Source organism: Pseudophryne corroboree, chromosome 10 (genome assembly GCF_028390025.1).
Source record: "Pseudophryne corroboree isolate aPseCor3 chromosome 10, aPseCor3.hap2, whole genome shotgun sequence".
NCBI classification, from domain to species: Eukaryota; Metazoa; Chordata; class Amphibia; order Anura; family Myobatrachidae; genus Pseudophryne; species Pseudophryne corroboree.
The window spans coordinates 256,340,825-256,367,913 of NC_086453.1; the positions used below are offsets into that span (position 1 = coordinate 256,340,825).

Consider the following 27,089-nt stretch of genomic DNA (forward strand, 5'->3'; position numbering starts at 1 on the left):
CGCTTACGTCGGGCTCCTTGAAACATTTGCTTGCATTCATTTAAAGTGAATATCTCTGCAGATTTCAACGCAGCCCTACAGATGTGCCAGCAATCAGTCGATGCTGTAGGTCAACGCACTGACCACCTCGACAATAAATTAGAGGAAGTTGTGAAAACCCACAATGAACTGATTACGCATTACAAGGACCTCCAATCGGTGGTGGCAGAGCTGGGTGTGTTATGGAGGGTCGACCACACTTAGGTCGACAGTGTCTTAGTCAACCACTATTGGTCAACAGTAACTAGGTCGACAGGGATTCTAGGTTGACAGGGTTTCTAGGTCGACATGTTCTAGGTCAAAAGGTCGACATGAGTATAAAAAAAATGGTGTCATTTTCTCCGTACAGTGACCGGGAACCCCAATTAGTGCACCGTGTCCCCTTGCATGACTCGCTTCGCTGCCCATGCTTTGGGCAAGGTGCCTCACTCTGCTACCGCTGTGCTTGGCACAGGTTACGATTCCCAATCGTAGTCCACGTGGATTGTTAAGTATGAAAATGTTAAAAAATAAAAAAAAATGTGTAAAAAGTATGTCGACTTTTTGACCTGTTGACCTAGAACATGTCAACCTATAGACCCTGTTGACCTAGAAACCCTGTCGACCTAGTTACTGTTGAACAATAGTGGTTGACCTAGACACTGTCGACCTAAGTGCGGTTGACCTGGAGACCGGATACCGGCAGAGCTGAGACGGAAAACTAGTGACCTAGAGGACCGGTCGTGACGGAACAATATTAAGATCTGTGGCATTCCATAATCTGTTTCCAATTCCGACCTCAAAGATTTTGTCACTGATTTATTCATGAAGCTTCAGCCTACCACGTCTATTAATGACTTTCTTCTGGATCGCATTCATCGCCTTCCTAAAGCTAAGAATGCGCACTGGATGCCCCTAGGGATACCTTAATGCAGCTTCACTACTTCCATGTTAAGGAACGGATCTTACGTGCGGCAATCCCTTCAGCTGTCTCTTTACCTATACTGGGAGATCTTCAGGTCTTCGGTGACCTCTCAGCTTCAACGTGTGCGATCCGGAGGTCCTTTTACCCTGTCACTAGGGCGCTACGCAAGGCTGATATACATTACCGCTGGGGTTTCCCGATGAAGCACTATCTCATTTTGCTAAGTGTAAAGCCAACATAGCCGCCCTACAGGAAACTCACTTTATAGCCTCGTCCCCACCATTGTTTATGAATAACAGGTTCCCACATTGCTACATGGCCAATGGCCCAGCTAAGAAAGCTGGCATTGCTTTACTGTTTTCTAATACCTGTGACTTCATCTTAGATAAACAGATCTCGGACCAAGACGGCAGATACCTGATTTTAGTGGGTAAACTAGAAAATAGACCTACTACCTGTCAGGTTGTCAGGATTCAGATTTAGTCTGTTCCCGGAGGGGGCACTAGTGGGTCAGTGTTGGAATGACATATGAGACGTGGAGGTTGCATAAAGAGTCCTGTGCACATGCGCTGAGGTTTATTAAACATAAAAGTCACAGAGAAATGATATAGCAGTGGATGATAACTTAGAACCGGCAGTAACAGATGAAATAATAAGCAGTAACTGAATCCAAGGTAATAATCAAAAGTCTCTGGCAACACAAATATAGAAGATAACTTGATGACTGAATGCAAATGGTTTCAAGCAAAGCAAAGTCTCTGGTAACAAACGTAGAATGATTTGGTAACTGGATGCAAATGGTTTAAAGCAAAATAAAGTCTCTGATAACACAAATGAGGAATGAAGATAACCTGATAACTGAATGCAAACGGGTTTGAAAAATATAAGGTCACTGGTAACTGTGATTGATGCAAACAGAGCTTTGGTATTTGTAAGAAGCACACAGTCTCTGTAACATAAAAGTTCTTTTAGTCAAGCAAGGCCCAGGCAGGAGACAGTCCTAACTCAGCATGTTTGTTAAGTGCTGGATGCAATGCACAGAATGGAACGCTGGTAACAAGGTGCATAGATTAGGCAAAGAATAACAACTGAGGAGAGTCTCTAACTGCTGTTGAACTGTGGCTGGAGTCTGGAGCAAGCAGGAGAAATGCAGAATGATGTATGGAATGAAATGATGAGAGGAACCACTGGAGACTGGAACACGGGGAACCACCGGAGACTGGAACACGGGGAACCACCGGAGGCTGGAACACGGGGAACCACTGGAGGCTGGAACACGGGGAACCACTGGAGACTTGACACACCAAATGTGACTCATTGGCCAAGGCAATGTGAATGAGCTAGGAACTGGAGTTTATACACCTTGCTCTGTGATGATAGGATGAATCTCTGCGAGAACACACCCTCCAGGATTGGGTGCCCAGATCAGCTGAGAGTTAACTGGAGCTGGTGATTAACCGGGAGAATAATTCTGTAGACAGTTAATGCAATGCACTGCTGGCTGGGATCAGAAGTGCACCGGGAGTTAATGCTGTTTAACTAGAATCCACTGTGTACTCCAGGCTGCTGGCTAAAACCAGTGATTACCAAAAGACAGAACTGGTTAGGTGGAGCACAGTGAGCTGTGGGCTGCAGGAGACTGAAGACTGGAACTGCTCGGACCTGTAGTTCCACAGGTCCAATTCACAGGGAATACTCTGAAAACAGAGGACTGAAGCCAGAAGATGCCTGTTCACTGGAAGTGATGCAATGGAGAATGCGGATTCCTGACAGTACCCCCCCTTTTATGGGTGGGCACCGAACACCCACGCTGGAACTTGGAGGATCCTTGAAAAAGAATTTAGGAATACACAAAAGCAGAGGTCCTCAAAAGTCTTCCCAACTTTCATCTTCAGAACAAGTAGACCATTCATGGTCATTTGAGACAGAATTTACTTCCTGGGAGAAGGCATAGCTCGGAAGGATAGAACCCCCCATAAAGTAACTTGAGTCGTCATCAACAAACTCACTTTCAGAGTCAGAATCCAGGTCTAGTGTGGTCATGGGAGCCTTTTGTTTAGGAACAATATCTGAGACAACCTGTGGACCAGTGAATTTGAAGCTATATGAGACACCAGGACTAGGGTTAACGGCAGCATAGCCAACACTTACGTCAACAGATGGTAGACTTTGAACTGGTTCTGGAGCTCTCCAATGCCTGTAATTCTTGAAATCTCTGATACATTGATTCAACAGAACCTGATCGTGTTTGGAAAGAGTTGAGTCGAAAAACTGAACTGGAAGACTGATCAGAAGACTGAGCAGATGTTGAATCCGGGGAGTCAATAGTTTCAGAAGTGTTGCTGTAGGATGGAGACACGGAAGTATATGCAACTTTCAAATCTGAAGTCTGAGAACCTTGTCTTGACTTTGCAGCTTGGAAATCTTTAATAGCTTGGTCTAATGTATCCTGATCTTGCACAGACAGAGATGTTGGAGAGGATTTAGCAGCAGACAAACTGTTGACAAATTGGCCAGAATGCCCAGATGACTTTGAATGCATAAACTTTGGAGCAAACTCCTGTTTTACGGCTTCGCAGAAAGCGGGAAGATCACTCAGTAGCGGATCTTTAGATTCAATGAGAGGATTCGCCCAGTCAAGTGCTCTACCTTTGAAGAACAGGAGGAAGTATCTGATTGCATTGGCTGGAGTAATACTCACTGAAGATTCTGACTCAGTAAAAGCGAGGTATTGACTCGCCACTGCACGGAACCGAGCATAGTCACCATCAAAGTAGACTAGAGCTTGTGTATCTAGTGGACACTTGGAAGGCTGAATGTCAGTTGAAATCTCGGAAGACAATGTAGGACACTTGAGAGTAGAGGACTGGAATAAGCATTCAGAAGCAGGAGTAGAATCAACTTGAAATGCTCGAGGGTGGAGAGAGGACATCATCTCCTGGATTGACTGACGGGAATTCTCAGCTGAGGTTGACAGAACGCTAGAAGCTTCATCTTGGGGTGAGATGCTTAGAGCCTCCATCTGGGTTGAGGCAACTGCAATATCTGCAAGAACTGTAGACTCTGGACATAGCGACAGGAGTTGCTTACTTGAAACACTGGAGAGAACCACACCGGGTTCGGAGGAACTGGAATCGGTAGGAACCGACGACAACTTTGGACAAACGGATGGAACAGGGATTTGTCCAGGACTACTTGAATTGACTTGAACTGTAAGAGGCTGATCTGGACAGACGGATGGGACCGGATTGGGTCCAGATAAGCTTGAACCGGATTTGATACGAAGAGACTGGAATCGGCTGGAACCGAAGGAGTCCTCGGACTGACGGATAGGACCGGATTTGATCCGAGGATGCTGGAATCGGCTGGAACCAAAGGAGGTAGCTCAGCATTGGAAACAGAGCTACTCGGGCTGGCTGGAACCAGAGGAGGCTGATCTGGACAGACGGATGGGACCGGATTGGGTCCAGAAAAGCTTGAACCGGCTGGATCCGGAGGAGTCTTCGGACTGACGGATAGGACCGGATTTGATCCGAAGATGCAGGAATCGGCTGGAACCGAGCTAGGTCCATTGACACTTGACTCTGTATAGACAGAATCCGGATGTTCTGATGATCCCTCTTGGAGTGGTACTGAGCTGGTAGCACTCTCTGTAGTTGGCAAACAAAAGTTCATGTCTGTATCTGTGGCTTTAAGAATTCCTCCTGGGATCTTGGCCCTGGATTCCTCACTTGAGGCTGAAACTCCAAAGACCCCTCCTGGGGTTAATAGATCAGACACACTTCTTTGAGTTGCATGCCCGGATGCCACTTCTGGAACCTGAACATCAGATACCCCTTCTGGGATCACATAATCAGATGCCCCACCTGGGGCTGTAAACACAGACACCCCTTCTCGGGCTGTAGGCACAGATGCCCCTTCTCGGGCTGTAGGCACAGATGCCCCTTCTCGGGCTGTAGGCACAGATGCCCCTTCTCGGGCTGTAGGCACAGAAACTACTTTAGTTATGGGTAACATAAATAGTCTCTTTTGATTTCTGAACTTGTGATTGGGTCTATTTGTCACAGGACCCCAATCATAGACTTTTTGGACACTCCTGTCCGGGGTAAAGGAACTTGAAACTGTAGAGGATACGTTGGAAGGTTTGCAGGTGAAAACTCTGTGATGTTGAGACCTGTCACCAACTTTTGAGTTGCGGAAGGAACAGTCCTTAATAAGATGACTAGAACTCCCACAGTAAAAGCAGAGGTGAAGCTGCTTGCGATGGCGGCGTTCAGCTTCCGTGAGTTTGGAGCGCGGGTAGCTCTGGAATCTGCCCTCTCTCTGCATAGGAGATGAGACTTGAGTTTGCAGGAAGCTTGACACGGAGGTCGCACTAGTCTCAATACATTGAGCAGGACTCTTCACTGTATTTAAAGCACCACCTAGGATTTCTGGCATTATTGGAATGATTTTTGTTAGGAGACTTTGAAGTTGTTCCAATAGATGATAAAGAGTGCTTATTGGTTCAGAGTTCACAGCAGACAACAAAGGAGTCTTGAAGCTTTCAAAGGAGGAAGTCGCTCTCTCAGGAGAATTAGCTGTAAAGGGACTGCCATAGGACTGACTTGAGCAAGATCCATCCACAGGAACGGATTGTGCAGGGAAAGTTGAAATGACTGGAGCAGGAGTGACTTGAACAGGAACTGGAGAAACAACAGAACTTGGAAGGGATTGCTGCAAGGTATCCAAACGGATAGACATTCCCTGTAGAAACAGGATCACTTGTTGTTGTGCTGCCTCATAGCCATTGAGTCGTGACACCAAACTCTGGAGTGACCCTGACCCCACACTCTGACCACCGTCCGGGTCCATGGGCCTTGGACAAACTGTCAGGTTGTCAGGATTCAGATTTAGTCTGTTCCCGGAGGGGGCACTAGTGGGTCAGTGTTGGAATGACATATGAGACGTGGAGGTTGCATAAAGAGTCCTGTGCACATGCGCTGAGGTTTATTAAACATAAAAGTCACAGAGAAATGATATAGCAGTGGATGATAACTTAGAACCGGCAGTAACAGATGAAATAATAAGCAGTAACTAAATCCAAGGTAATAATCAAAAGTCTCTGGCAACACAAATATAGAAGATAACTTGATGACTGAATGCAAATGGTTTCAAGCAAAGCAAAGTCTCTGGTAACAAACATAGAATAATTTGGTAACTGGATGCAAATGGTTTAAAGCAAAATAAAGTCTCTGATAACACAAATGAGGAATGAAGATAACCTGATAACTGAATGCAAACGGGTTTGAAAAATATAAGGTCACTGGTAACTGTGATTGATGCAAACAGAACTTTGGTATTTGTAAGAAGCACACAGTCTCTGTAACATAAAAGTTCTTTTAGTCAAGCAAGGCCCAGGCAGGAGACAGTCCTAACTCAGCATGTTTGTTAAGTGCTGGATGCAATGCACAGAATGGAATGCTGGTAACAAGGTGCATAGATTAGGCAAAGAATAACACCTGAGGAGAGTCTCTTACTGCTGTTGAACTGTGGCTGGAGTCTGGAGCAAGCAGGAGAAATGCAGAATGATGTATGGAATGAAATGATGAGAGAAACCACTGGAGACTGGAACACGGGGAACCACCGGAGACTGGAACACGGGGAACCACCGGAGGCTGGAACACGGGGAACCACTGGAGGCTGGAACACGGGGAACCACTGGAGGCTGGAACACGGGGAACCACTGGAGACTTGACACACCAAATGTGACTCATTGTCCAAGGCAATGTGAATGAGCTAGGAACTGGAGTTTATACACCTTGCTCTGTGATGATAGGATGAATCTCTGCGAGAACACACCCTCCAGGATTGGGTGCCCAGATCAGCTGAGAGTTAACTGGAGCTGGTGATTAACCGGGAGAATAATTCTGTAGACAGTTAATGCAATTCACTGCTGGCTGGGATCAGTAGTGCACCGGGAGTTAATGCTGTTTAACTAGAATCCACTGTGTACTCCAGGCTGCTGGCTAAAACCAGTGATTACCAAAAGACAGAACTGGTTAGGTGGAGCACAGTGAGCTGTGGGCTGCAGGAGACTGAAGACTGGAACTGCTGGGACCTGTAGTTCCACAGGTCCAATTCACAGGGAATACTCTGAAAACAGAGGACTGAAGCCAGGAGATGCCTGTTCACTGGAAGTGATGCAATGGAGAATGCGGATTCCTGACACTACCTTAGCTGTTGTATATGCACCCAATACAAAAAGATCCCCCTTTTGAGGAAGTTTTGTAATGTCTTACAGAAGTGTAGCTCGGGATCTCTTATGGTGTTGGGTGATTTCAATATGGTCCTGGACCCGTGTATTGACAGATCCTCAGCTCACCGAGCCTGTAGAGTTCTGCCAGTCCATGATCACTCCCACACCTTTAGGTACATCCTTCATGAATACAATTTATTTGATGTTTGAAAAGCCAAGAACCCATCTTGTAGGGAATATACCTATTATTCTGCAGTACACGGCTCCTACTCTAGAATAGACCTTGCTATCTCGGACAAATGGACTCTTCAGAGACTGAAGGGGGCTTCTATCCTGCCAGTCTCTTGGTCTGATCACTCAGCACTTTTAATATGTTGGGACCTTAATTCCCCTAGACCCTGGCACCTTCTTGCTGCAGACCATCTCCCAGACACTATTCGTGTACTTGGACACTAATTACCCAGTAGAGACTTATCACTTTACTCACTGGTGTGCTCTCAAAGCAGTAGTTAGAGGCTCTGCAATTCAAGCTGCAGCTCGTATCCAAAGAGCATCCCGTAAACGTCATGCAGATATTGAAAGAAATTTGCTGAACTTGGAAAGTCAACTTAAAGCCTTCCCGTCCAACAAGACTATTTACCGAGAACTACCTAAAGTTAGGGACGGATGGAACATCTTAGCTCTGACAGAGGTACATAGGAACCTTTTCAAATGAAAACAGAGGTTTTATGTTCAAGGGAACAGGGCGGGGAGAATGTTGGCAAGGAAATTCAGAGGGAAAATCACTAAAGAATGGGTGAAAACAATTACCAATTCGAGAAACGTTAGAGTTACTGACCCCTCGGCTATGGCCGATGCCTTTGCGGACTATTATTCCTCCCTTTATAACTTGAAGGATGATCCTTCAACTCCACAACCCATGCACTGACACCCGTCAGTTCCTTGAACACCCATGGTCTCCCGAGGAAATAGGCAGTGTGATAGATTCCCTACCACTGGATAAGGCACCTGGTCCTGATGGCTACACCAATGTATTCTATAAATGCTTTAAGGACTCCTTAGTGCCGGTACTGAAGTTGGTCTTTAGTAAAGCCTCTTCCTTCAGAACCTTTCTGGCAGAGATGCTGGAGGCTCGAATAGTAACCTTTCCGAAACCTGGTAAAAATCCTGCCCTCATGTCCAACTACCATCCCATAGCTTTGCTTAATACGGACGTGAAAATATATGCAAAGTGTCACGGACCTGCCGGTCGCTTCTCCAGATATGCCAATCTGAGAAGCACTGCCTGTGACGGGGTCACTTTGAACACGCGGGGTAATTCAAACACATTCACCACCACCAGCAAGAGGGATTTTAGCATCTAAACACAAGGTAGCCTTCGCTTCTACCTGTCACGCACAGTTATTAATACTTAGAAAAATCAGTAACATGGGCCACACGATGCCTTAGGTTCTAAGAATCACAGAATCTGGACTAGAATTTGTAATTTTAATTCCAAGAATACTTCAGAGCTTTAGTTACAAAAAGTGTTACAAAGATTATTAAGAATATTTTAAATATACACACAGAGTACAGTACAATCTCAAATAAAAATAAAAAGGGTTAAGAATTCCGAAGCCTAGACTTACTGAATGAACACATATTACTGAGAGAGTGATAGTTATACCCTTCAGCTGTACTCACATCCTCCCACCCTTGGGATTTTTAACCAGCTCAATTCTGGATTGCTGGACACTGGCCTTAAGGTATCATACACCCTCTTCACATAGTTGTCTTGCAAGAGTTAGGGGAGGGGGATTACCCCACATGGAAACAGAACTCCAGGCTGTTTGCTTTATGACCTAAGTGACCAGTTTGTTTGAAGATGAGAGCTCAATGATGCATTCTTCCACCCCCAATATTTATGATAGGATGAGAGACCAGAACATGAACATAGATTCCTTCTCCCACCTTATTGCTGGGTTTTGATCTTGTCACTACTAAACACATTTATGGCCTCAGTACAGAGTGGCTTGGGGAAATGCACTCAGTGATAACCCCCTGGGGTTATGTCCACAATATGTACAACCTAGCAGATGGAAATGGCAGGCAGACCTCTTGGGGTTATGTCCTCAAGCACTTCACAGGAAATAACATCTTACATCACACACATGTGATAGCCGGGGAGCGGCCGGTCCTTTAGTCATATTAAAAAGCATTGTCACGCCAGGCTTTCTCATGACATAAAAAAGCAGTTTATTCACAGTTCAGACAGGGTTATCACAACAGTAACATTTAACTCCTTGTTCTCCTCTCCAGCGCAATATTCATATGGGTTACATCAAGTTACATCTCCTTTCATTTGCTTCACGGGCAATAACAGCATTTACAGTGATGTGACATCATTACAGTACAGTACATACCAGCGCAGTCTCTGGGAATCAGTAGTGCGGCTTTCGCAAACTGAAATTCATTTTAGTGTGCTCTCCCCCATTCGCTAGGGGCTCTATCTAAACGGGATCTCATGTACACGTTACTGGGGGCCTTCAGCCAAACGTGGTTCCTACCACTCACCCAGCTCGTCCTATCCCGCAGACTCACACCTCCCGTCCAGCTTCTTGGGTACCCCTGAAGGTCCTCTGTTCCTGGTTCCTTCCACTGTACTCTGCATACTGTGGCTCTCACACTGCACTCTCCATCTCTCACTGAAGCTGCTGGCTCTCCCTCTCTTCATAGCAACACCCACACGCTGCTCTTCTTTCCATCATGCCAGGGACTGTGGAGTGCCATTCTTGTTCCACAGTCCCCAGCCTGCGTTTCTCCTGGACACTTAGCCTGTGCCCTCCATCCTCAGTCCTCAGCTCACACTGAACTGTCCTGTGTTTTTTTCCTTCTTCTAAAATCCCCCTGCACTTCCTGTCCTAACCCCCTACATGTGGCAGGGTCTGCTAGAACTGGTTTGGGGCCATAAAACTCCCCCACTCACTGATAAGAATTAAATGGCTTTTGGAACTTTGCAATATCTATTGTCTCCTAACATTCCAGTATGCCACATACACCCCTGCTAAAATCTTGCGTGTCCCCACGCAATATACCTATGAGCTTGCAGAAAGTCTAGCAAGGAACAGTCTCTTATACTCTACAGCAAGGTCAAAACATAACACACAATAAACAAGCATAATTGCAGTATACATCACACACAGTATAACAATCACATGAGCAGAAAAACATGGCATGCAAACACACAATATAACAATCACATGAGCAGAAAAACATGGCATGCAAAACATCACATGAAATACAAATCACATATACTGCTGCCTATTTCTTGTGAATTACAGTCCTGGGTCACAGATGATCATGAATGTTCCAACATCTTCTGGCAATTGTGCCAAACACTTAGAACCTGCCCGTGCCGGCCCTTGTCTCCCCCAGTTTGCTGGGTCAAAAGAGATAGGTGGCTTTCATGGGCCCCTCCCAATAAAGGTTTCCCCAAATTGTCAAATAAATCTTCGGTACCGATCCTGTTCGCGGACGCCAAATTGTGATAGCCGGGGAGCGGCAGGTCCTTTAGTCATATTAAAAAGCATTGTCACGCCAGGCTTTCTCATGACATAAAAAAGCAGTTTATTCACAGTTCAGACAGGGTTATCACGACAGTAACATTTAACTCCTTGTTCTCCTCTCCAGCGCAATATTCATATGGGTTACATCAAGTTACATCTCCTTTCATTTGCTTCACGGGCAATAACAGCATTTACAGTGATGTGACATCATTACAGTACAGTACATACCAGCGCAGTCTCTGGGAATCAGTAGTGCGGCTTTCGCAAACTGAAATTCATTTTAGTGTGCTCTCCCCCATTTGCTAGGGGCTCTATCTAAACGGGATCTCATGTACACGTTACTGGGGGCCTTCCGCCAAACGTGGTTCCTACCACTCACCCAGCTCGTCCTATCCCGCAGACTCACACCTCCCGTCCTGCTTCTTGGGTACCCCTGAAGGTCCTCTGTTCCTGGTTCCTTCCACTGTACTCTGCATACTGTGGCTCTCACACTGCACTCTCCATCTCTCACTGAAGCTGCTGGCTCTCCCTCTCTTCATAGCAACACCCACATGCTTTTCTTTCCATCATGCCAGGGACTGTGGAGTGCCATTCTTGTTCCACAGTCCCCAGCCTGCGTTTCTCCTGGACACTTAGCCTGTGCCCTCCATCCTCAGTCCTCAGCTCACACTGAACTGTCCTGTGCTTTTTTCCTTCTTCTAAAATCCCCCTGCACTTCCTGTCCTAACCCCCTACATGTGGCAGGGTCTGCTAGAACTGGTTTGGGGCCATAAAACTCCCCCACTCACTGATAAGAATTAAATGGCTTTTGGAACTTTCCAATATCTCTTGTCTCCTAACATTCCAGTATGCCACACACACAATAGGAGAAACATCATATTTTGGGATCCGATCATGTTATGGATCGTGACACAAAGCTTATAGCAAATAGACTTAACCCCTTGCTCCCATCTCTTATTTATCAGGACCAGGTGGGATATGTTCCTGGTCAGCAATCCCATGATAACTCTAGGCGGGTTATTAGTATCATAGATGCCTTCTCCGCTTCAGATGAACCCTTATTATTGCTCTCATTGGATGTGTAGAAATCATTTGATCGATTGCACTGGGGATATCTCTATACAGTTCTCTGAAAATTTGGAATAGACAGGAGGGCTCTTTCTTCTATATCGGCACTTTACTCCAACCCAATCAGCCCGAGTGTTTGTGAATGGGATGCTTTCTTCGATCATTCAGATTTCCAATGGTACTCGCCAGGGCTGCCGCTTATCTCCCTTGGTCTTCGCTCTAGCAATTGAGCCCTTCTCTGAGAAAATAAGATCCACTGATTCCATTAAGGGCCCAGTTCTCTTCGGCAGGTCTTATAAGGTCTGTTTATTTGCGGACGACATTCTCCTCACTCTAATTGAGCCGATACATTCTTTGCAGGCTCTACATGCTGTGTTAGGAAAATACTCTAAGGTCTCCTATTATAAGCTAAATGGTTAGTTTCCCTCCTCTTCTTTTACAATCCTTGAAAGCCCACTATACCTATGTCTGGCAGGATAGGAGCCTCAAATACTTGGGGTTCCAGGTCCCCCTGAGAGTGGCTGATCTGATTTCAGCTAATTATCCCCCACTTTTGCGTAAAATAATTTTTTTTATTACAGAATGGATGATGCAACATGTGTCTTGGATAGGACACATTATGGCCTTGAAAATGATGATTCTATCCAAGTTACTTCACTTATTTAGAACTATCCCTATCTTACTTCCAAATCACTTACTGAATAACTTTAATTCTCTCTTTATTAAATATATATTGCAGGGTAAGAAACCGAGGCTAGCACGAAAAACAATGTCCCTTCCCAAGTCGGAGGGAGGCTTGGCCTTCCCTGATCTGCGGTCTTGTCAATTAGCTTGTGTCCTTGCCCAGATGGGAGCGTGGACTTGTCAAGATGATCCCAAATCTTGAGTCCAACTGGATCGAGCGTTCCTATCCCCGTTTCCTCTGGAGGACGTGTTGTGGCTTCCAGCAAAAGAAGGGAAACATGTGGCTGCTAGGTCATGTATGGTACAATCCATGCGTAAGGCATGGCTAGATCTAGCATCCAAAATTAATGATGTCTCCCTCCCCTCCACTGACCTTTCACTGAGGGGTCTGGCCTGCCTTATACCAGATCTACGGTTTGACTCATGGATGTCCAGAGGGGTGGTATCTCTCAGTGATGTGACCGTGGGGGGCTCTCTACTGCCTTTTAATCAAATACAATCACAATTCTCCTTATCTCATAAGGGCTTTTACAAATTCCTTCAATTAAGACATTGCTGTCGGGAGCCGCACGGTCTCCTTATGGAGTATCCACCATACCTAAATATGTTCTTGACTTAATTACTTAAATGGATAGTAGGGGGATGTATCACGTGATGGTATACCCTTGTAATTGGATCTCAAACCTCAAAGAAATTCACATCCTAGGTTAAATGGGAAGCTGATCTAGCCTGTACTCTTTCAGACGAGGAATGGACATCAATTTTCCAAACCAGATTTTGACTATCAAGATGTTTGTCCCATTCTGAACTGTTTTAAAAACTTCTCCACTGTCTGTATTTAACACCTGCTCGCCTACACGCCATGCAACCCTTTACCTCTAACCTATGTTGGCAAAATTGTGGCAATGTGGGAACACTGTTCCATATCTTTTGGTCATGCTCCGCAATCACTAATCTTTGGAACTCAGTATTTATTCTTACCACAAGAATCCTAGGATTTCTGGTGTCCCCTCATCCAAAACTAGCTATTCTCCATGTATACTTTGGCGACCTTTCACCTAATGACCGATACATAATAGGGAATATACTTGTTGCAGCCAAACTTCTGATAGCTCGTCACTGGCGTACACCAATGGTTCCCCCTATTGAAGCTATTGAAACTATGATCCAGTCACATTATGAGTTTGAAATGGCAGGGGCAACTTATTATTCTTCAGCCACTTGTCCCTGGCAGCATTGGCTTTTGTGGAGCAATTATTGGGCGGTGAGAGACAATAGGCCAGATGTTAGGTCTTCCTTGCCGCATATGAACCCGTAAATGTATATTTATTTTTGTATGCGTGGGATCAAGCCATGTTCTATTGCTGTGTGACATGATTTGTATGTATCTCCATGTGATTTTCATTTTGGTCCTCGATGCATTATGTATAATTTTTTGTTCATTCTTGTGTACCTCCAAACTCCTTCCCCCTATATTTCTCTTCTTTTTTTCTGTAACCGCCCCGCCACCACCATTACTGTTAAAATTCAATAAAAATATAGTATGAAAAAAATAAAAATAAAATAAAAATAAACTCTGCCTAGATTACCTACTAGGCTTGATGAAGTTCTCAGAAAGGCACCAGATAGATGAAGCAGTGCATCTAGAAAAGCAAGAGAACATTTACAAATATTACATTAAACTCTTTAGAAGATAGAAAATCCATTGGTTTAACCCTTTCTTGCATAGAGGCCATTACAGTGGACATTATCTTCTATCGTTTGACATCACTAGTGCATTGTGTCCTCTTCTTAGGAACTCTACCAAAATTAGAAGGTATGCCACCTAGTGGCAATTTTTAATTCCTACAAAAACAATAAGGTCAAAATGAAATTGAAGAAAAAAAGTCCACCAGCACTCAGCACTTCAGGGATTTCTGTAAAATATTAAATATATTTTACGTACAGAGCAGGTACACATAATAAATTCAAGGAAAATAACATTATGGGCATAATATGGTAGACGATTAATCAAATACTCAATTTATTTTTTCACAGTTCAGTGGACTTAATGCAAAATAAAAACATCCATACTGTGTTCAAGGCTTATCCAGGTATACAGGCCTAACTTAAATATTTCCTCATATAATAGCTCTAGTCGCCGCCCCCAGGGGAGTGTAAATTCACTGTGCAAGTGTGCGATCCCATGTGAACGCTGAGCTGCAAAAATCCAGTGTGTGCAGTCTCTGCACAGCCCAGGACTTACTCCTACAGTGCAATGAGAACAGGCTGATCGGGGCCGGAGCTGATGTCAGACACCCTCCCTGAAAATGCTTGGGCACACCTCCATTTTTCTGGACACTCCCAGTAAACGGTCAGTTACCACCAGGGCCGGCGCTAGGGTGTTCGGTGCCCACCTGCAAACTATACATTTGTGCCCTCCCACCCATACTTAATAAAGGGACAGTGCACAAATAAAGGGGTGTGGTCTCACAAGGAAGGGCTGTGTCCACACAATAATATATCCAATACATATTACGCCACACAGTAGCACAATCAAATAATAAGTACGCCCCGAATGTACATAACTAGGAACCAAAGCAGATATTAGAGATATCTGCTGCATTCTCCCATTTTTGCTTTCAAGAAGCAGCCCCTACTGTATAGGTTTTTATAAGAGCTGCTTTTTAGCTGAATTTACCAAGTTCCGGAATGTGGTGCATTACGGAGTTTGACCCGGTAGCTAAACATCATCTGAAGATGGTGTTAGCCCACAGTATTGTGTGCAGCTCCTGAAGAAGTAGTGAAGGGAGTGCGACTGCAATCCCTTTATTACTTATACCCCACAGAGTGTATTTTAATACATTCAGACGAATCATGATTTTGTATTACCATGATTAGAGTCAATAAGAAATGATAATTGTGGGGTCTAAGACCTGATAATTAATAAATATATCCTTAAATAACATACAGTACAGTAAAATACTTCCTAAACCGAAAAATATTTGTATGTTCCCTTTTATGAAAGAAGCAAGAATTTCCTTCCAAAAAAACAAAAACCCAAATAGGTATCTTCACATAAGTCAATGCAGATGAGGCAATGGTGATGACATCCCCCATGGGCTCTGCATGTAAGGCCGATGGAGGATGTCACTGACGACCTTCGGGAGTGCGCACTGTCAGTGACACAGTGGGTACACACTAGACAATGTGTGCGATATGTCAGTCCAAGCTGCTGGATCAGACAACATATCGTCTAGTGAGTACCAAACTTTACTTTATTAGAAAGTATGGTACCGTACTCACAAAATGTGTATGTATGTGTGTGTGCGTGTGTGGGGTGGGTGGGGGTGGCAGAATGGTGGGGAGTCTGGCAGCATGGCAATAAGGGGGAGAAGTCTAGCAGTATGGAGGGAGAGCCTGGAAACATGAACCATGGCATGGAATATGAGTAGCAGCAAGAAGGGGGTGTCTGGTAATTGGGAGGTGTAACGTCTGTGGTATTGGTGACAGGAGTGGTGTTCTGGAAGCAGTGAGGGAGGGAAGGTGGTGTCTGGAGGCAGGGAGTGGAAGGAGGGCTTGTGTCTGCAGGCAGGGTATCTGGAAGCAGGGGAGAAGTAGGCCGGTGGGTGGGTGGGGTGGATTTATGGAGGCAGGGAGTCAGGGTATGGGTGGGGTTCTGTTTGGAGACAGAGATGGTAGGAGGTGTCTGTAGAAGGGACACACACACATGACCTTACTGTATATTAGTCAGCACAGAAAGTATGATTGATGGTGTGACACTAACCTCATTTGAAAGCATATTTAATGCCGGGGGTCTCATCTGTCTACTGCCTGGGACTCTGGGAGTGACGAGGTGGGGGCTCTACCTCAGGCACTCTGCCTGAGGTGAGGGAAGAGTGGGTCTTTCCTGCTGCTGCTCTGTGTGCTTCAGTGTCATCGGCGTGTGTCTGCAACAGGACATCGGGTGGAAGGTTCTAGATTCCTGTGCTGGAGTGTACACGTACACAGCACATCTCAGACAGTCCAGGAGCCAGGAGAATAAAGAGACTCGCAAGATGATTATATCATCTCGCTAGACCAGTAGCTCCGAGGCTGTGTGTGTGTGGTGCACGTTAAGATACTAGGACCTTAGGAAGGAACATATTATGTATCTCCCCTCCCATTCCCAGCTGCTGCCCGCCTGAGGCAGTATAGTGAAAGATTATATGAAGCACTTTGAAATTACCTCCCGGTGACCCTGCATTAGGGTGTGCCTGTGCGCACGAGGCACCCCCTGTGCGCACTCTTGTGTATGTAGATAGATAGATAGATAGATAGATAGATAGATAGATAGATAGATAGATAGACAGATAACAAAAAAAAACCTCACTCAGTTAAGGCCCATACACACTAGGATATTTTCGTTTCAAAATACTTTGACAACATCTCTGAAAGATATATCTTTCACCCAGTGGCGTAACTAGAACTTTTTCTCCCCCAAGCCAAAAAAATTTCCGGCGCCCCCCCCTCCCATCCCCCATAATTAGCACTAGTAAAGGGATAAACTTGCGCGCGACGAAGCTGCGCGCTGCAAAAAGGGCGTGGCTTCGTTGAAATGGGCGTGGCTTTGCATAAAGGGGCGTGTCATTGCAGGAAAAGACTACCTTATACCCCAGTTTTGTAACCTGCACACCCAGACGTTGGCCACCACAGGAAAGAAAAATAATCCTGATTCATGCCCCTTACATTATTTGTCATTTTTCCTCCTTATAGTAATGCCCAGTATACATTATGCCACATACTGCAATGGCCCTTAGACATTATGCCACACACAATAATGCACATGACACAATATGCACACACCATAATGCCCCCGACACATTATGCCACACACCGTAATGCCTGTGACACATTATGACAGGAATCGCAATGCCCGTTATACATTATGCTACACACTGCAATGCCCCTGATACAGTATAGCACATACAATGTCTGTGACACATTATGACACACACCGCAATGACCCTGAGACATTATACCACATACCACAATGCCCGTGATATAGTATACCACACACCGTAATGCCTGACACATTATGACACACACCGCAATGTACGTGATACATTATGCCACACACTGCAATGACCCTGAGACATTATACCACAACCCACAATGCCCGTGATATAGTATATCACACACCGTAATGCCTGTGACACATACCGCAATGCCCGTTATACCCTATGCCACACACCACAATGCCCGTTATACATTATGCCACACTGCAATGCCCCTGAGCCTGAGACATTATACCACATACCACAATGCCCGTGATATAGTATACCACACACCGTAATGCCTGTGACACATTATGACACACACCGCAATGTCCGTGATACATTATGCCACACCGTAATGCCCATTACACATTAAGTCCTACAGTAAGGCTTCTAATTACTTTTAAATTACCTGCTCATTGCCAGGGGTTTCATGCTCTTGGTTTCATGCACGGTGCCAGGGGTTTTCATGCTCAGGGTGTCATGCTCGTTGCCATGGGTTTCATGCACTGGGTGTCATGCTCGTTGCCAGGGGTTTCATGCTCTTGGTTCCATGCATGGTGCCAGGGGTTTTCATGCTCAGGGTGTCATGCTCGTTGCCAGGGGTTTCATGCACTGGGTGTCATGCTCATTGCTAGGGGGTAATACTTGTTGCCAGGGCTGTTCTCCCAGTGCCACATATGCCCCCAGTGCCAGATATTCCCCCACAGTGCCAGGTACACACATGCCCCCAATGCCAAATATGCCCCCCCCAAGTGCCAGGTACACATATACCCCCCAGTGTCACACATGCCCTCCCAAGTGCCAAATATGCTCCCCCTCCCCCAGTGCCACATATGCTCCCCAAGGTCCAGGTACAGCTCCCCCCCCCCCCCCGCGCGCACGCACGCTCCCCGCTGCTTTGTGAAGGAGGACACGGAGGGCACAGCGCGCGCCTCTCCTGTGTCCCTCCTGCGTCTCCGGCGTGCCTGTTAAATGAAGTGCCGGTTCCTGAGCCAATCAGAGCTCACGAACAGGCACTTCATTCAATAGACCCGCCGGGGACGCAGGAGGGACACAGGAGAGGCGCGCGCTGTGCCTTCTGTGTCCCTCCTTCACAGAGCGGAGGGAAGGAGAGAGAGGAGACAGCAGATTGACATGCGGACGGCTGTCAATCTGCGCTAAATCAGTGGCGGCGCCCCCGCAGCCCTGTGCCTCCAAGCCACCGCGAGAGCTGCGGGGGCAGTAGTTACGCCACTGCTTTCACCCAAAGTAGTGCAGCTATTTTCCCAAAGAGCAAGAGATTTTCAGGAGACGAAAGACTTTGCTGAAAATCTTTCATTAGAAAGGCTATTTACATAATGGGCTGGGTTTGAATTTCAAGGGTGGGAGCATGGGCCACTTTACGACTCTGCTGCCGTAATGTGTAAAAAGGGGGACTGCTGCCATAATGTGTAAATAGGGGGACTAGAGATGGAGCAGCGCTCATCTGAGGCGGTTCCATCGCATATGTGCACTCCTGGCATGACAAGGCGATCTGTCCACCTTGGCCTTCCGGGTGTGCATAGAGACGCTCCCCCATTCTAGTGTGCCCCAGACGGAGATGGTCTTGGCTATAGGCAATTAGCGTTGCTCCATCTGTACTGCCATAATGTGTAAAAAGGGTGACTCTGCTGCTGTAATGTGTAAAAAGGGGGACTGCTGCCATAATGTGTAAAAAGGGGGACTTCTGCCATAATGTGTAAAAAGGGGGACTGCTGCCATGATGTGTAAATAGGGGGACTAGAGATGGAGCAGCGCTCATCTGAGGCGGTTCCATCGTATACGTGCACTCCTGGCATGACAAGGCGATCTGTCCACCTTGGCCTTCCGGGTGTGCATAGAGACGCTCCCCCATTCTAGTGAGCCCCAGACGGAGACGGTCTTGGCAATAGGCAATTAGCGTCGCTCCATCTGTACTGCCATAATGTGTAAAAAGGGTGACTCTGCTGCTGTAATGTGTAAAAAGGGGGACTACTGCCATAACATGTAAAAAGGGGGACTGCTGCCATAATGTGTAAAAAGGGGGACTTCTGCCATAATGTGTTAAAAGGGGGACTGCTGCCATAATGTGTAAAAAGAGGACTCTGTCTTCAATGTATATATTATGTATATATTATACATAATCATTGGTGGCCAGTGGTGCCAGCAATATATACATTGCTGCCATCTGCCAGCAATGTATATATTACTGGCATACATAATCATTGGTGGCCAGTGGTGCCAGTAATATTTACATTGCTGGCCTCTGCCAGCAATGTATCTATTACTGGGGGACAGTCATAATGAACATTGGTGGCAGTGGACTCACTGTTTTGACTGCCGCTGCCTGCATGTGATGTGATCATTCTCAGCTGCTGCTGTTCCGTGAAGCCGCTTGGGGAAAGAGTGGGGAGGGAGCAGGGTGGGTCCGCCGGCTGCTGCTGCTCCATGAGTGGCTTGGGGAGAGAGCTGGGAGGGAGCGGGGCGGACTCCAGGTCGACAACAAAAAGGTCGACACACCTTAGGTCGACGCCAATTGGTCGACACACCTTAGGTCAACATGGACAAAAGGTCGACATGGACAAAAGGTCGACAGGAACAAGGTCGACATGGAAAAAGGTCAACATGAGTTTTTCACAATTTTTTTTCTTTTTTGGAACCTTTTCATACTTAACGATCCACATGGACTACGATTGGAATGGTAATCTGTGCCGAGCGAAGCAGAGCGAAGGCACCATTCCCGAAGCATGGCGAACGAAGCGAGCCATGCGAGGGGACGCGGTGCACTAATTGGGGTTCCTGGTCACTCTACGAAGAAAACGACACCCAAAAAACATAAAAAACTCATGTCGACCTTTTTCCATGTCGACCTTGTTCCTGTCGACCTTTTGTCCATGGTGACCTAAGGTGTGTCGACCAATTGGTGTCGACCTAAGGTGTGTCGACCTTTTTGTTGTCGACCTGGAGTCCCAGACCCGCGGGGCCGGAGTTCATCCATCATCGCTCGGCGCGTACACACTGAGCGATGATGGATGAACAAGGAGCGAGGTGGGCAAAACATTGTGCAAAACTCACGATTGCCCACCTCACTGGTGATGATGCGGGAGCGCGCATCAGCGCTCATCGCCCGTCCATACACACCAGTAGATTTTGAGCTCAGAGCAGCTCAAAATGCCAAAAGTGTGTATAGGCCTTTACTCTGTAGGACCCCAGGCTGGCATTCCATGAGATTTTTCAGAGCTCCACAGTGGTTTCTTTGGAATCCCCCTCTGTACTCTTCCCAGTCTCTCTATTTGTGCTGAGTTCTCCTAAAGTTTGTTTGTCATTGTCAGTCACCACCTCATCTGCCAGTTCGGGGTCAGCATTCACAGTGCAGTAGATCCAAGTTCTGGCAGGTGAGGTGGCTCAGTCACTGTAGATGGGGGCATCTAGTGGCTCCTGGCAGTGCTGCAGGCAGCACACTAACTGCAGCTCTCTTCTCCCTGACAGCTCATGAAGAGCCATCCTCTGCTTGTCTGCCGGCCAGTCATAATCGGGGGGGAGGGGGGGACTGGAGACAGAAGTGCAGTGCTTGTGACACTGCCGGCGCCGCTGCCTGTGACAAGGCGTGGGGGAGAAAGGGACTGGAGACAGAAGCGCAGCGCTTGTGACGCTGCCGGTGCTGCTGCCTGTGACAAGGCGCAGCGGCAGCCACCAGCATCAGCGGAATGCAGCGCAGAGCAGGGAGAGCGCCTCTACAACCAGGCGCCTCCCTGCACTGCATCCCTTTGCTGAGCGGCTAGCGCCGGCTCTGGTTACCACCCACAAAGGGCCTCTTCCTGTCAATCACCTTGTGAACACCCGTGTGATCAGAATTTTCGCACCATCCTGTCATTGACCTTGCGATGCCCGTTGTTGTCCGACGTGCATGAGCGTCATACGCATGTGCAGTTATGACTTGATCACCCACTGTGCGAAAACGCACAGCAGTAATCAGGTCTAAATCACCCCCTTTGTGTACAGGGGGCTTCTCCAGCTTCACCAAGCATTAAAATCAGTCAGAGTCACTGTTACCCAACGAAGTGTCTTTAGTTTTGTAGTTTACAAAAATGTTTAACTTTTTTTGTTTTTATAAGCCCCGAAGAGTAATAATTTTTTTTTTTTTAATCTTAGTTTAGCTTATCATAATTCATGCGTGAAAGGGTTAGAATTGCCAGTCAGTTTAAAAAACAATCAAAAATAATCTCTGAATTGTTCCATGGCTACTACTATACTATCCCATTGCAGGTTAACTGGAGTGATTATATTGCTGTGAATGCGGCAACAGCTCATCCTCATTATGACCCTAATGGAACTGCATATAATATGGGAAATTCCTTTGGGAAACAAGGTAAGAGGCTTATTTTCACATAAACTAGCAGCAAATAATGCTAAAAGCAGATAGAGAGATTCAAAGAGGCATATATATATATATATATATATATATATATATAAATGATCAGGTTTAAGACCTACATGTGCGGCGGTCATTGCCAGGGAGGGTTCCGGTCCTCTCAGGCACAACTGCAGCAAAAGACACAAGGAAGGACAATTGCGTACAATCAGGCCCTATTAGGAGGTATTCTGTCCCCCTCAACAGACCCCACCCCCTCAACAGACCACACCCCCATTGGGGTTGCTTTCATAAATTTCCCAAGCTAGTTTTCCAAACCAATCCACCCCTGGTTCCGGAGGAACCCTCTCCCGGCAAATTTTGTGGACTGTAGCCCAAAGTTTACGTAGACTAATGCCATCTTCAGATGGTGTTAGCTGCAAACTCTGGCATACTTCGCATTCCAGAGCTTGGAAAATATAACGGCTTTGCATCCCCTATAGAAACCTTTGGTGGCTGCAACTGTTGTCAGAAGTGGAGGGGCTGCAATAGATATCTTGGATACCTTCTGTTATCCCTTCTTCATGCATTAGGGTGATATTAGATATTTGTGGGTATTCCCCAAAAATGGGTGAAAAAAATATGTGTCAAGCCACATGTTGCAAAGGAGAACATTTGTTCTCTTCAGCAGTTTATCCAGGGCCATCCAACAAGCCCAGAACCAGGCAACCACCCTGTCAGCGCCCCTTCTTGAGTACATTGTGATTCCTTTTATTTGCTGTATTTACAGTATTGTTTAAAATATTGCTAATTATTTATGGTTAATATAGTTAGCAATAATTTAAAACAAATATTTACTGCATGTACTAAAACATTTACCAACTCTATGCATGATAGTCAGTCAGCTTCAGAAGTTGGCAGATAAGGAAGACACTAATACACCTTTCATATCTATATGCCAGGTTACACCAGGGATTTTGAACACAGGTACAATCTCCAAGCCCCGACTCTTCCTATGCTGTAAATTGGTCCTGGGTCAGATGACCTGAGTTACGTTTACACTGCGCCACGACCCAGATTGATCCCAGGTCCAACCCTGGTAGTACCCGAGCTGAAATGCCAGGTCACTTGACCTGGGTTATTTTTTCTGGCCCCTTACAAACTGAGCAAAATTCCAGGTTGGTGCACATTCATGTGCAATAATCCAGGATTTTTCTGCTGGTCTGAAATGAGTATTAGTGATTTGCTCCTCATTTAGACACAATGGGCCTCATTTAAATAGATCATACATCAATTTGTTTGTGTGTAACAAATGCTAGCACTGCACAGTACTTCATCAATTTGCCCTCTAGCTATATTATAACAAGTTGCTGCCGTCTGTTCATATTACATTTTTGTCATTTCTATTTGGACTACTGCTGTAAAGTTTCCATTGCAGTTTTATGTAACATAGGGATTTGTGTATCTGCTCACATTTTGCATGGAAAATTAAAATTTCACATGTATTAATAACACTATCAAGGCACTATTCTCTCTTTTGTATATAACACTTGATTACATTTATTGCGTACAAATATGGCAATGTGACATTCCCATTGACTACTAACACGGTCAAGTAAGATCTGCACGCAGTCTTAGCGGCATAAGTATATACATTTATCCAGCTGATGTACAGCTTACTCAGAAATACTGCTATTTTTGGATATGCAGGTAACATATGACACATGCAACGCAACATACACAGATAGCTAAACTTTCCTTGTGACAGAATATTTACACATACATTTAACCACTTAACTGATGATTTCATAGGCAAACGCAGGGGGGTTTCCGGTTGCTCGGAAACCCCACTCCTCTCATTCCCAGTGGTAGAAATTTGCTGTGTGTGCGGATCTGAGTCCTCAATCAGTGCACTGGACCAGAGAGTAGCTTCCAGGAAGAAAAGAGAGGAGCCTTACCATGTGATGGGAGAATGTCTGCTTAGAAAGAGCAGTACTGGTTCTATTATGTTAGTGTATGTTTTTATTATGGTATGTTTAACCCAGTGGTGGAACTAGCGAGCAATGGGCCCAGGTGCGACAAAATGCTTTGGGCTCCCCATCCCATCCAAGTCCACCCCCTCACCCCTGGAGAGGATCTGGTGAGGGGGACCTGCTAAGGGCCAGAGAAATGGATACCTAGCAACAGTGCCGTAACTAGACATTTTAGCACTGTGTGCAAGAAGCGGCATCGGAGCCCCACCCCTGCATGCAAAACAGGGGCAATGTGCGCCGTAGGCGCGCGCAAAAATACATAGTGGCGTGGCTTCGTGGGGAAGGGGTGTGGCCACAAAATAATACCAATTCATAAAACGGTGCACAGTAGTCTCCATTATTCAAATTACGCCGCACAGTAGCACCACTACACCAGGTAGAGACTGTTTTACACCTTTACGGCGGACAGATTCCTCTTTTTACACATTACAGCAGACAGCGTCCCCTTTTTACACATTACGGCAGACAGCGTGCCCTTTTTACACATAGCGGCAGACAGCGTGCACTTTTTACACATAACGGCAGACAGCGTGCCATTTTTACACATAACGGCATCCAGCGTGCCCTTGTTACACATAGCGGCTGACAGCGTACACTTTTTACAAATAACGGCAGACAGCGTGCCCTTGTTAAACATAGCGGCAGACAGCGTACCCTTTTTACACAGATTCCCCCTTTTTACACATTGCGGCAAGCAGATTCCCCCTTTTTACACATTGCGGCAAGCAGATTCCCCCTTTTTACACATTGCGGCAAGCAGATTCCCCCTTTTTACACATTGCGGCAGACAGTCCCCCTTTTTGTAGAAAGAAAGATAAGAAAGAAAAGAAAGAAAGAATGAATTATACTTACCCTGTCAGCTGGCTCAGGCTCCTCGGTGCAGCTTCTGGTCACTCACGACTCCAGGGCAGGAGAGAAGGAGGAGGAGGGAGGTGGAGGAGGGAGCCGCAGCAGCGCTGTGTTATTGGTGGAGGCGCTGCTGCTGCTGCCCCTCTGCTTCACTATAGGCTGTTCTCGGAAGACAGCCTATAGTGAAGCAGAGGGCCAGCAGCAGCAGCGCCTCAACCAGTAGTAAAGCGCTGATGCGGCTCCCTCCAACCCCTCCCTCCTCCTCCTTCTCTCCTGCCCTGGACAGAGGCGGGCCCCAGTGCAACGCACTGGTTGCACCGGCGGTAGTTCCGCCTTTGGTTTAACCTATTTCTGACCACTTAGTTATATTATTTAAATATGTTTGCTACAGCCTATACTAGAGACCAATCAATAGTGTTAAATCTTTACACAGTATTCCATACAGTATCCAGTGTATAAAAAGACCATTGTTTACATTAATGGCCAGGGTTGTTACTAGGATCTTCTGCCACTCCCCCAGACTCCTGTACTTGCTACAATGTTCTGCAGAATGAGAAATTGTGAATTGCATTTAGAAACCCCCTTGTAGAAATCCTGCGTTTGTCACTGGATTTTTCCCTTCAAAATCATTCATAATTTTTTATTTTATATGGTTTAAAAAGTATTTTTTTAAATATTTAAATATTATATTATGCACAGCTACAGATTGGCCAGGATCCCGACTGCCGGAATGCCGTGGACACCCCAAGAGGGAGAATAATTGTAGTTATACCGGCTGTCGGGATCCCGGCGCCGGTATGCTGAGCGCCGGGATCCCGACTGCCGGTATATCGAGTGCCTCCCCTGCAGGACGGATCTCCTCGTCAATAATTGGGGGACACAGTGAGGCGGCGTGGTTGCATGTGATCTGACCATGCCAGTTAAGTGGTTAAAGCACAAAATTCTTCAACTATGAGACCCAATGTAGTCGGCCATTTTGTTTGTTGACCCTATCCCAACCTATCAGTTCACTAGTGACACTTCCTGCTTCACACTAAATTGGGAAGAAGGATATCCACACCAAGATTTCTATATATATATTTTCCAATAAGGGGGTCCATCACTGTATTGTACCAAGTTTCTATCACTTCCTCTTCTCTTATATATGATTGGACAGATATTAAAGGTGCCAACCACTGGTTTAGTTGAACAAACAGTACTCAAAAGAAGAAAAATAACCAGTTTCAGAGTAGGTGCACTCTGCCCTCAAAAATAGTTTTTGTAAAATCACTTTTTATTAGATATAATTTAAAATTTGGTATCCAAATATTGACACAGATGTGTGTTACTTATTATATGTATAGTAGTATCTATTTCTTATTTCATCTGTATGTTCACATAATATCCTTATAGTGAAATATTAAAAGAGAATTATAGAAATTCACATAAAGAATAATATGATTGAATATAAACAAACTGCCGCCCAGTGTGTATGCCCCGGCGATGAGCGCTCATACGCGCTCCCGCTTCATCGGCGGCGGCAGCCGTTCATCTGCTGGTATCACCAGCAGATGAACGGCAGGGTGAACGGCTTTCCATAGCGTCCTGCTGTGGAAAGCCGTTCACACTCGCTGACATCGCTGGGCAGGGAGGAAAATAGCTCAGTGTGTATGCACTGAGTGATTTTCAGCCCAGCGATGTCAGCGATCATCGCTGTGCATACACGATGGGCAAGAACACCCAGTGTGTATGCACCTTAAGTAATGGTCAGCTATAATGCTTGGTTATTATCATGGAAATTAAGTAGGTTGTGCACAAGTATACATATGGCAACATTCTTATTTCATTATGCTCATATTTATAGGCACATTTTACAACATTATTAAGGTGCCTGTACAGGAATCAGAGGATGAAGGCACACTGCACGGTGCACAAGTAATCTGCTCCATACCAGCAAAGGACAAATGGAACCCATCTTACTACCATAGTTTTGGTAAGTGCCTTTCTTATGTAATATTATTGTACATTAAGGCTTAATGACTACAGTGGCTATAAATACACAGTATGCATCATGCCAGGGCCGTAATTAGGTGTGTACCAGTGGTGCCTGGAACACAGCGCAGATTCACTGTGGGCGCAGGACCACTGGCAACACCCGCCTGGCTGCTTCGCCACCACTTCACTGTGGGGTCTGCATCCACCTGCCGTCACCGCTCGGCAGCATTGCCCAGCTACCTCTTCTCACATAGGTAGCCGGGCAGCGCTGCAGCTCCTCCTCCGCTCCCCTCCCCACCTGTGTGCTGGGAGAGATGACTTCTCTCCCAGCCCGCCCCCAACCCACCCACAATGCACTGTGCTCAGTTCCAGATTAAGGTCCACATGGG

The 27,089-nt window shown here is 46.0% G+C and overlaps 1 protein-coding gene across 4 annotated transcripts in view; it reads left to right on the top strand.

Annotated features, from left to right (window-relative positions):
- LOC134966447 (carotenoid-cleaving dioxygenase, mitochondrial-like) overlaps window positions 1-27,089 on the top strand; it is a 405,306-nt gene that overhangs the window by 245,677 nt on the left and 132,540 nt on the right. For all 4 annotated transcript variants that reach the window (XM_063943198.1, XM_063943200.1, XM_063943197.1 and 1 more), the window contains exons 5-6: window positions 21,760-21,862; window positions 26,570-26,698. In XM_063943198.1, the coding sequence (XP_063799268.1) occupies window positions 21,760-21,862; window positions 26,570-26,698 (232 nt within the window). The remainder of the gene's footprint in view (window positions 1-21,759; window positions 21,863-26,569; window positions 26,699-27,089) is intronic.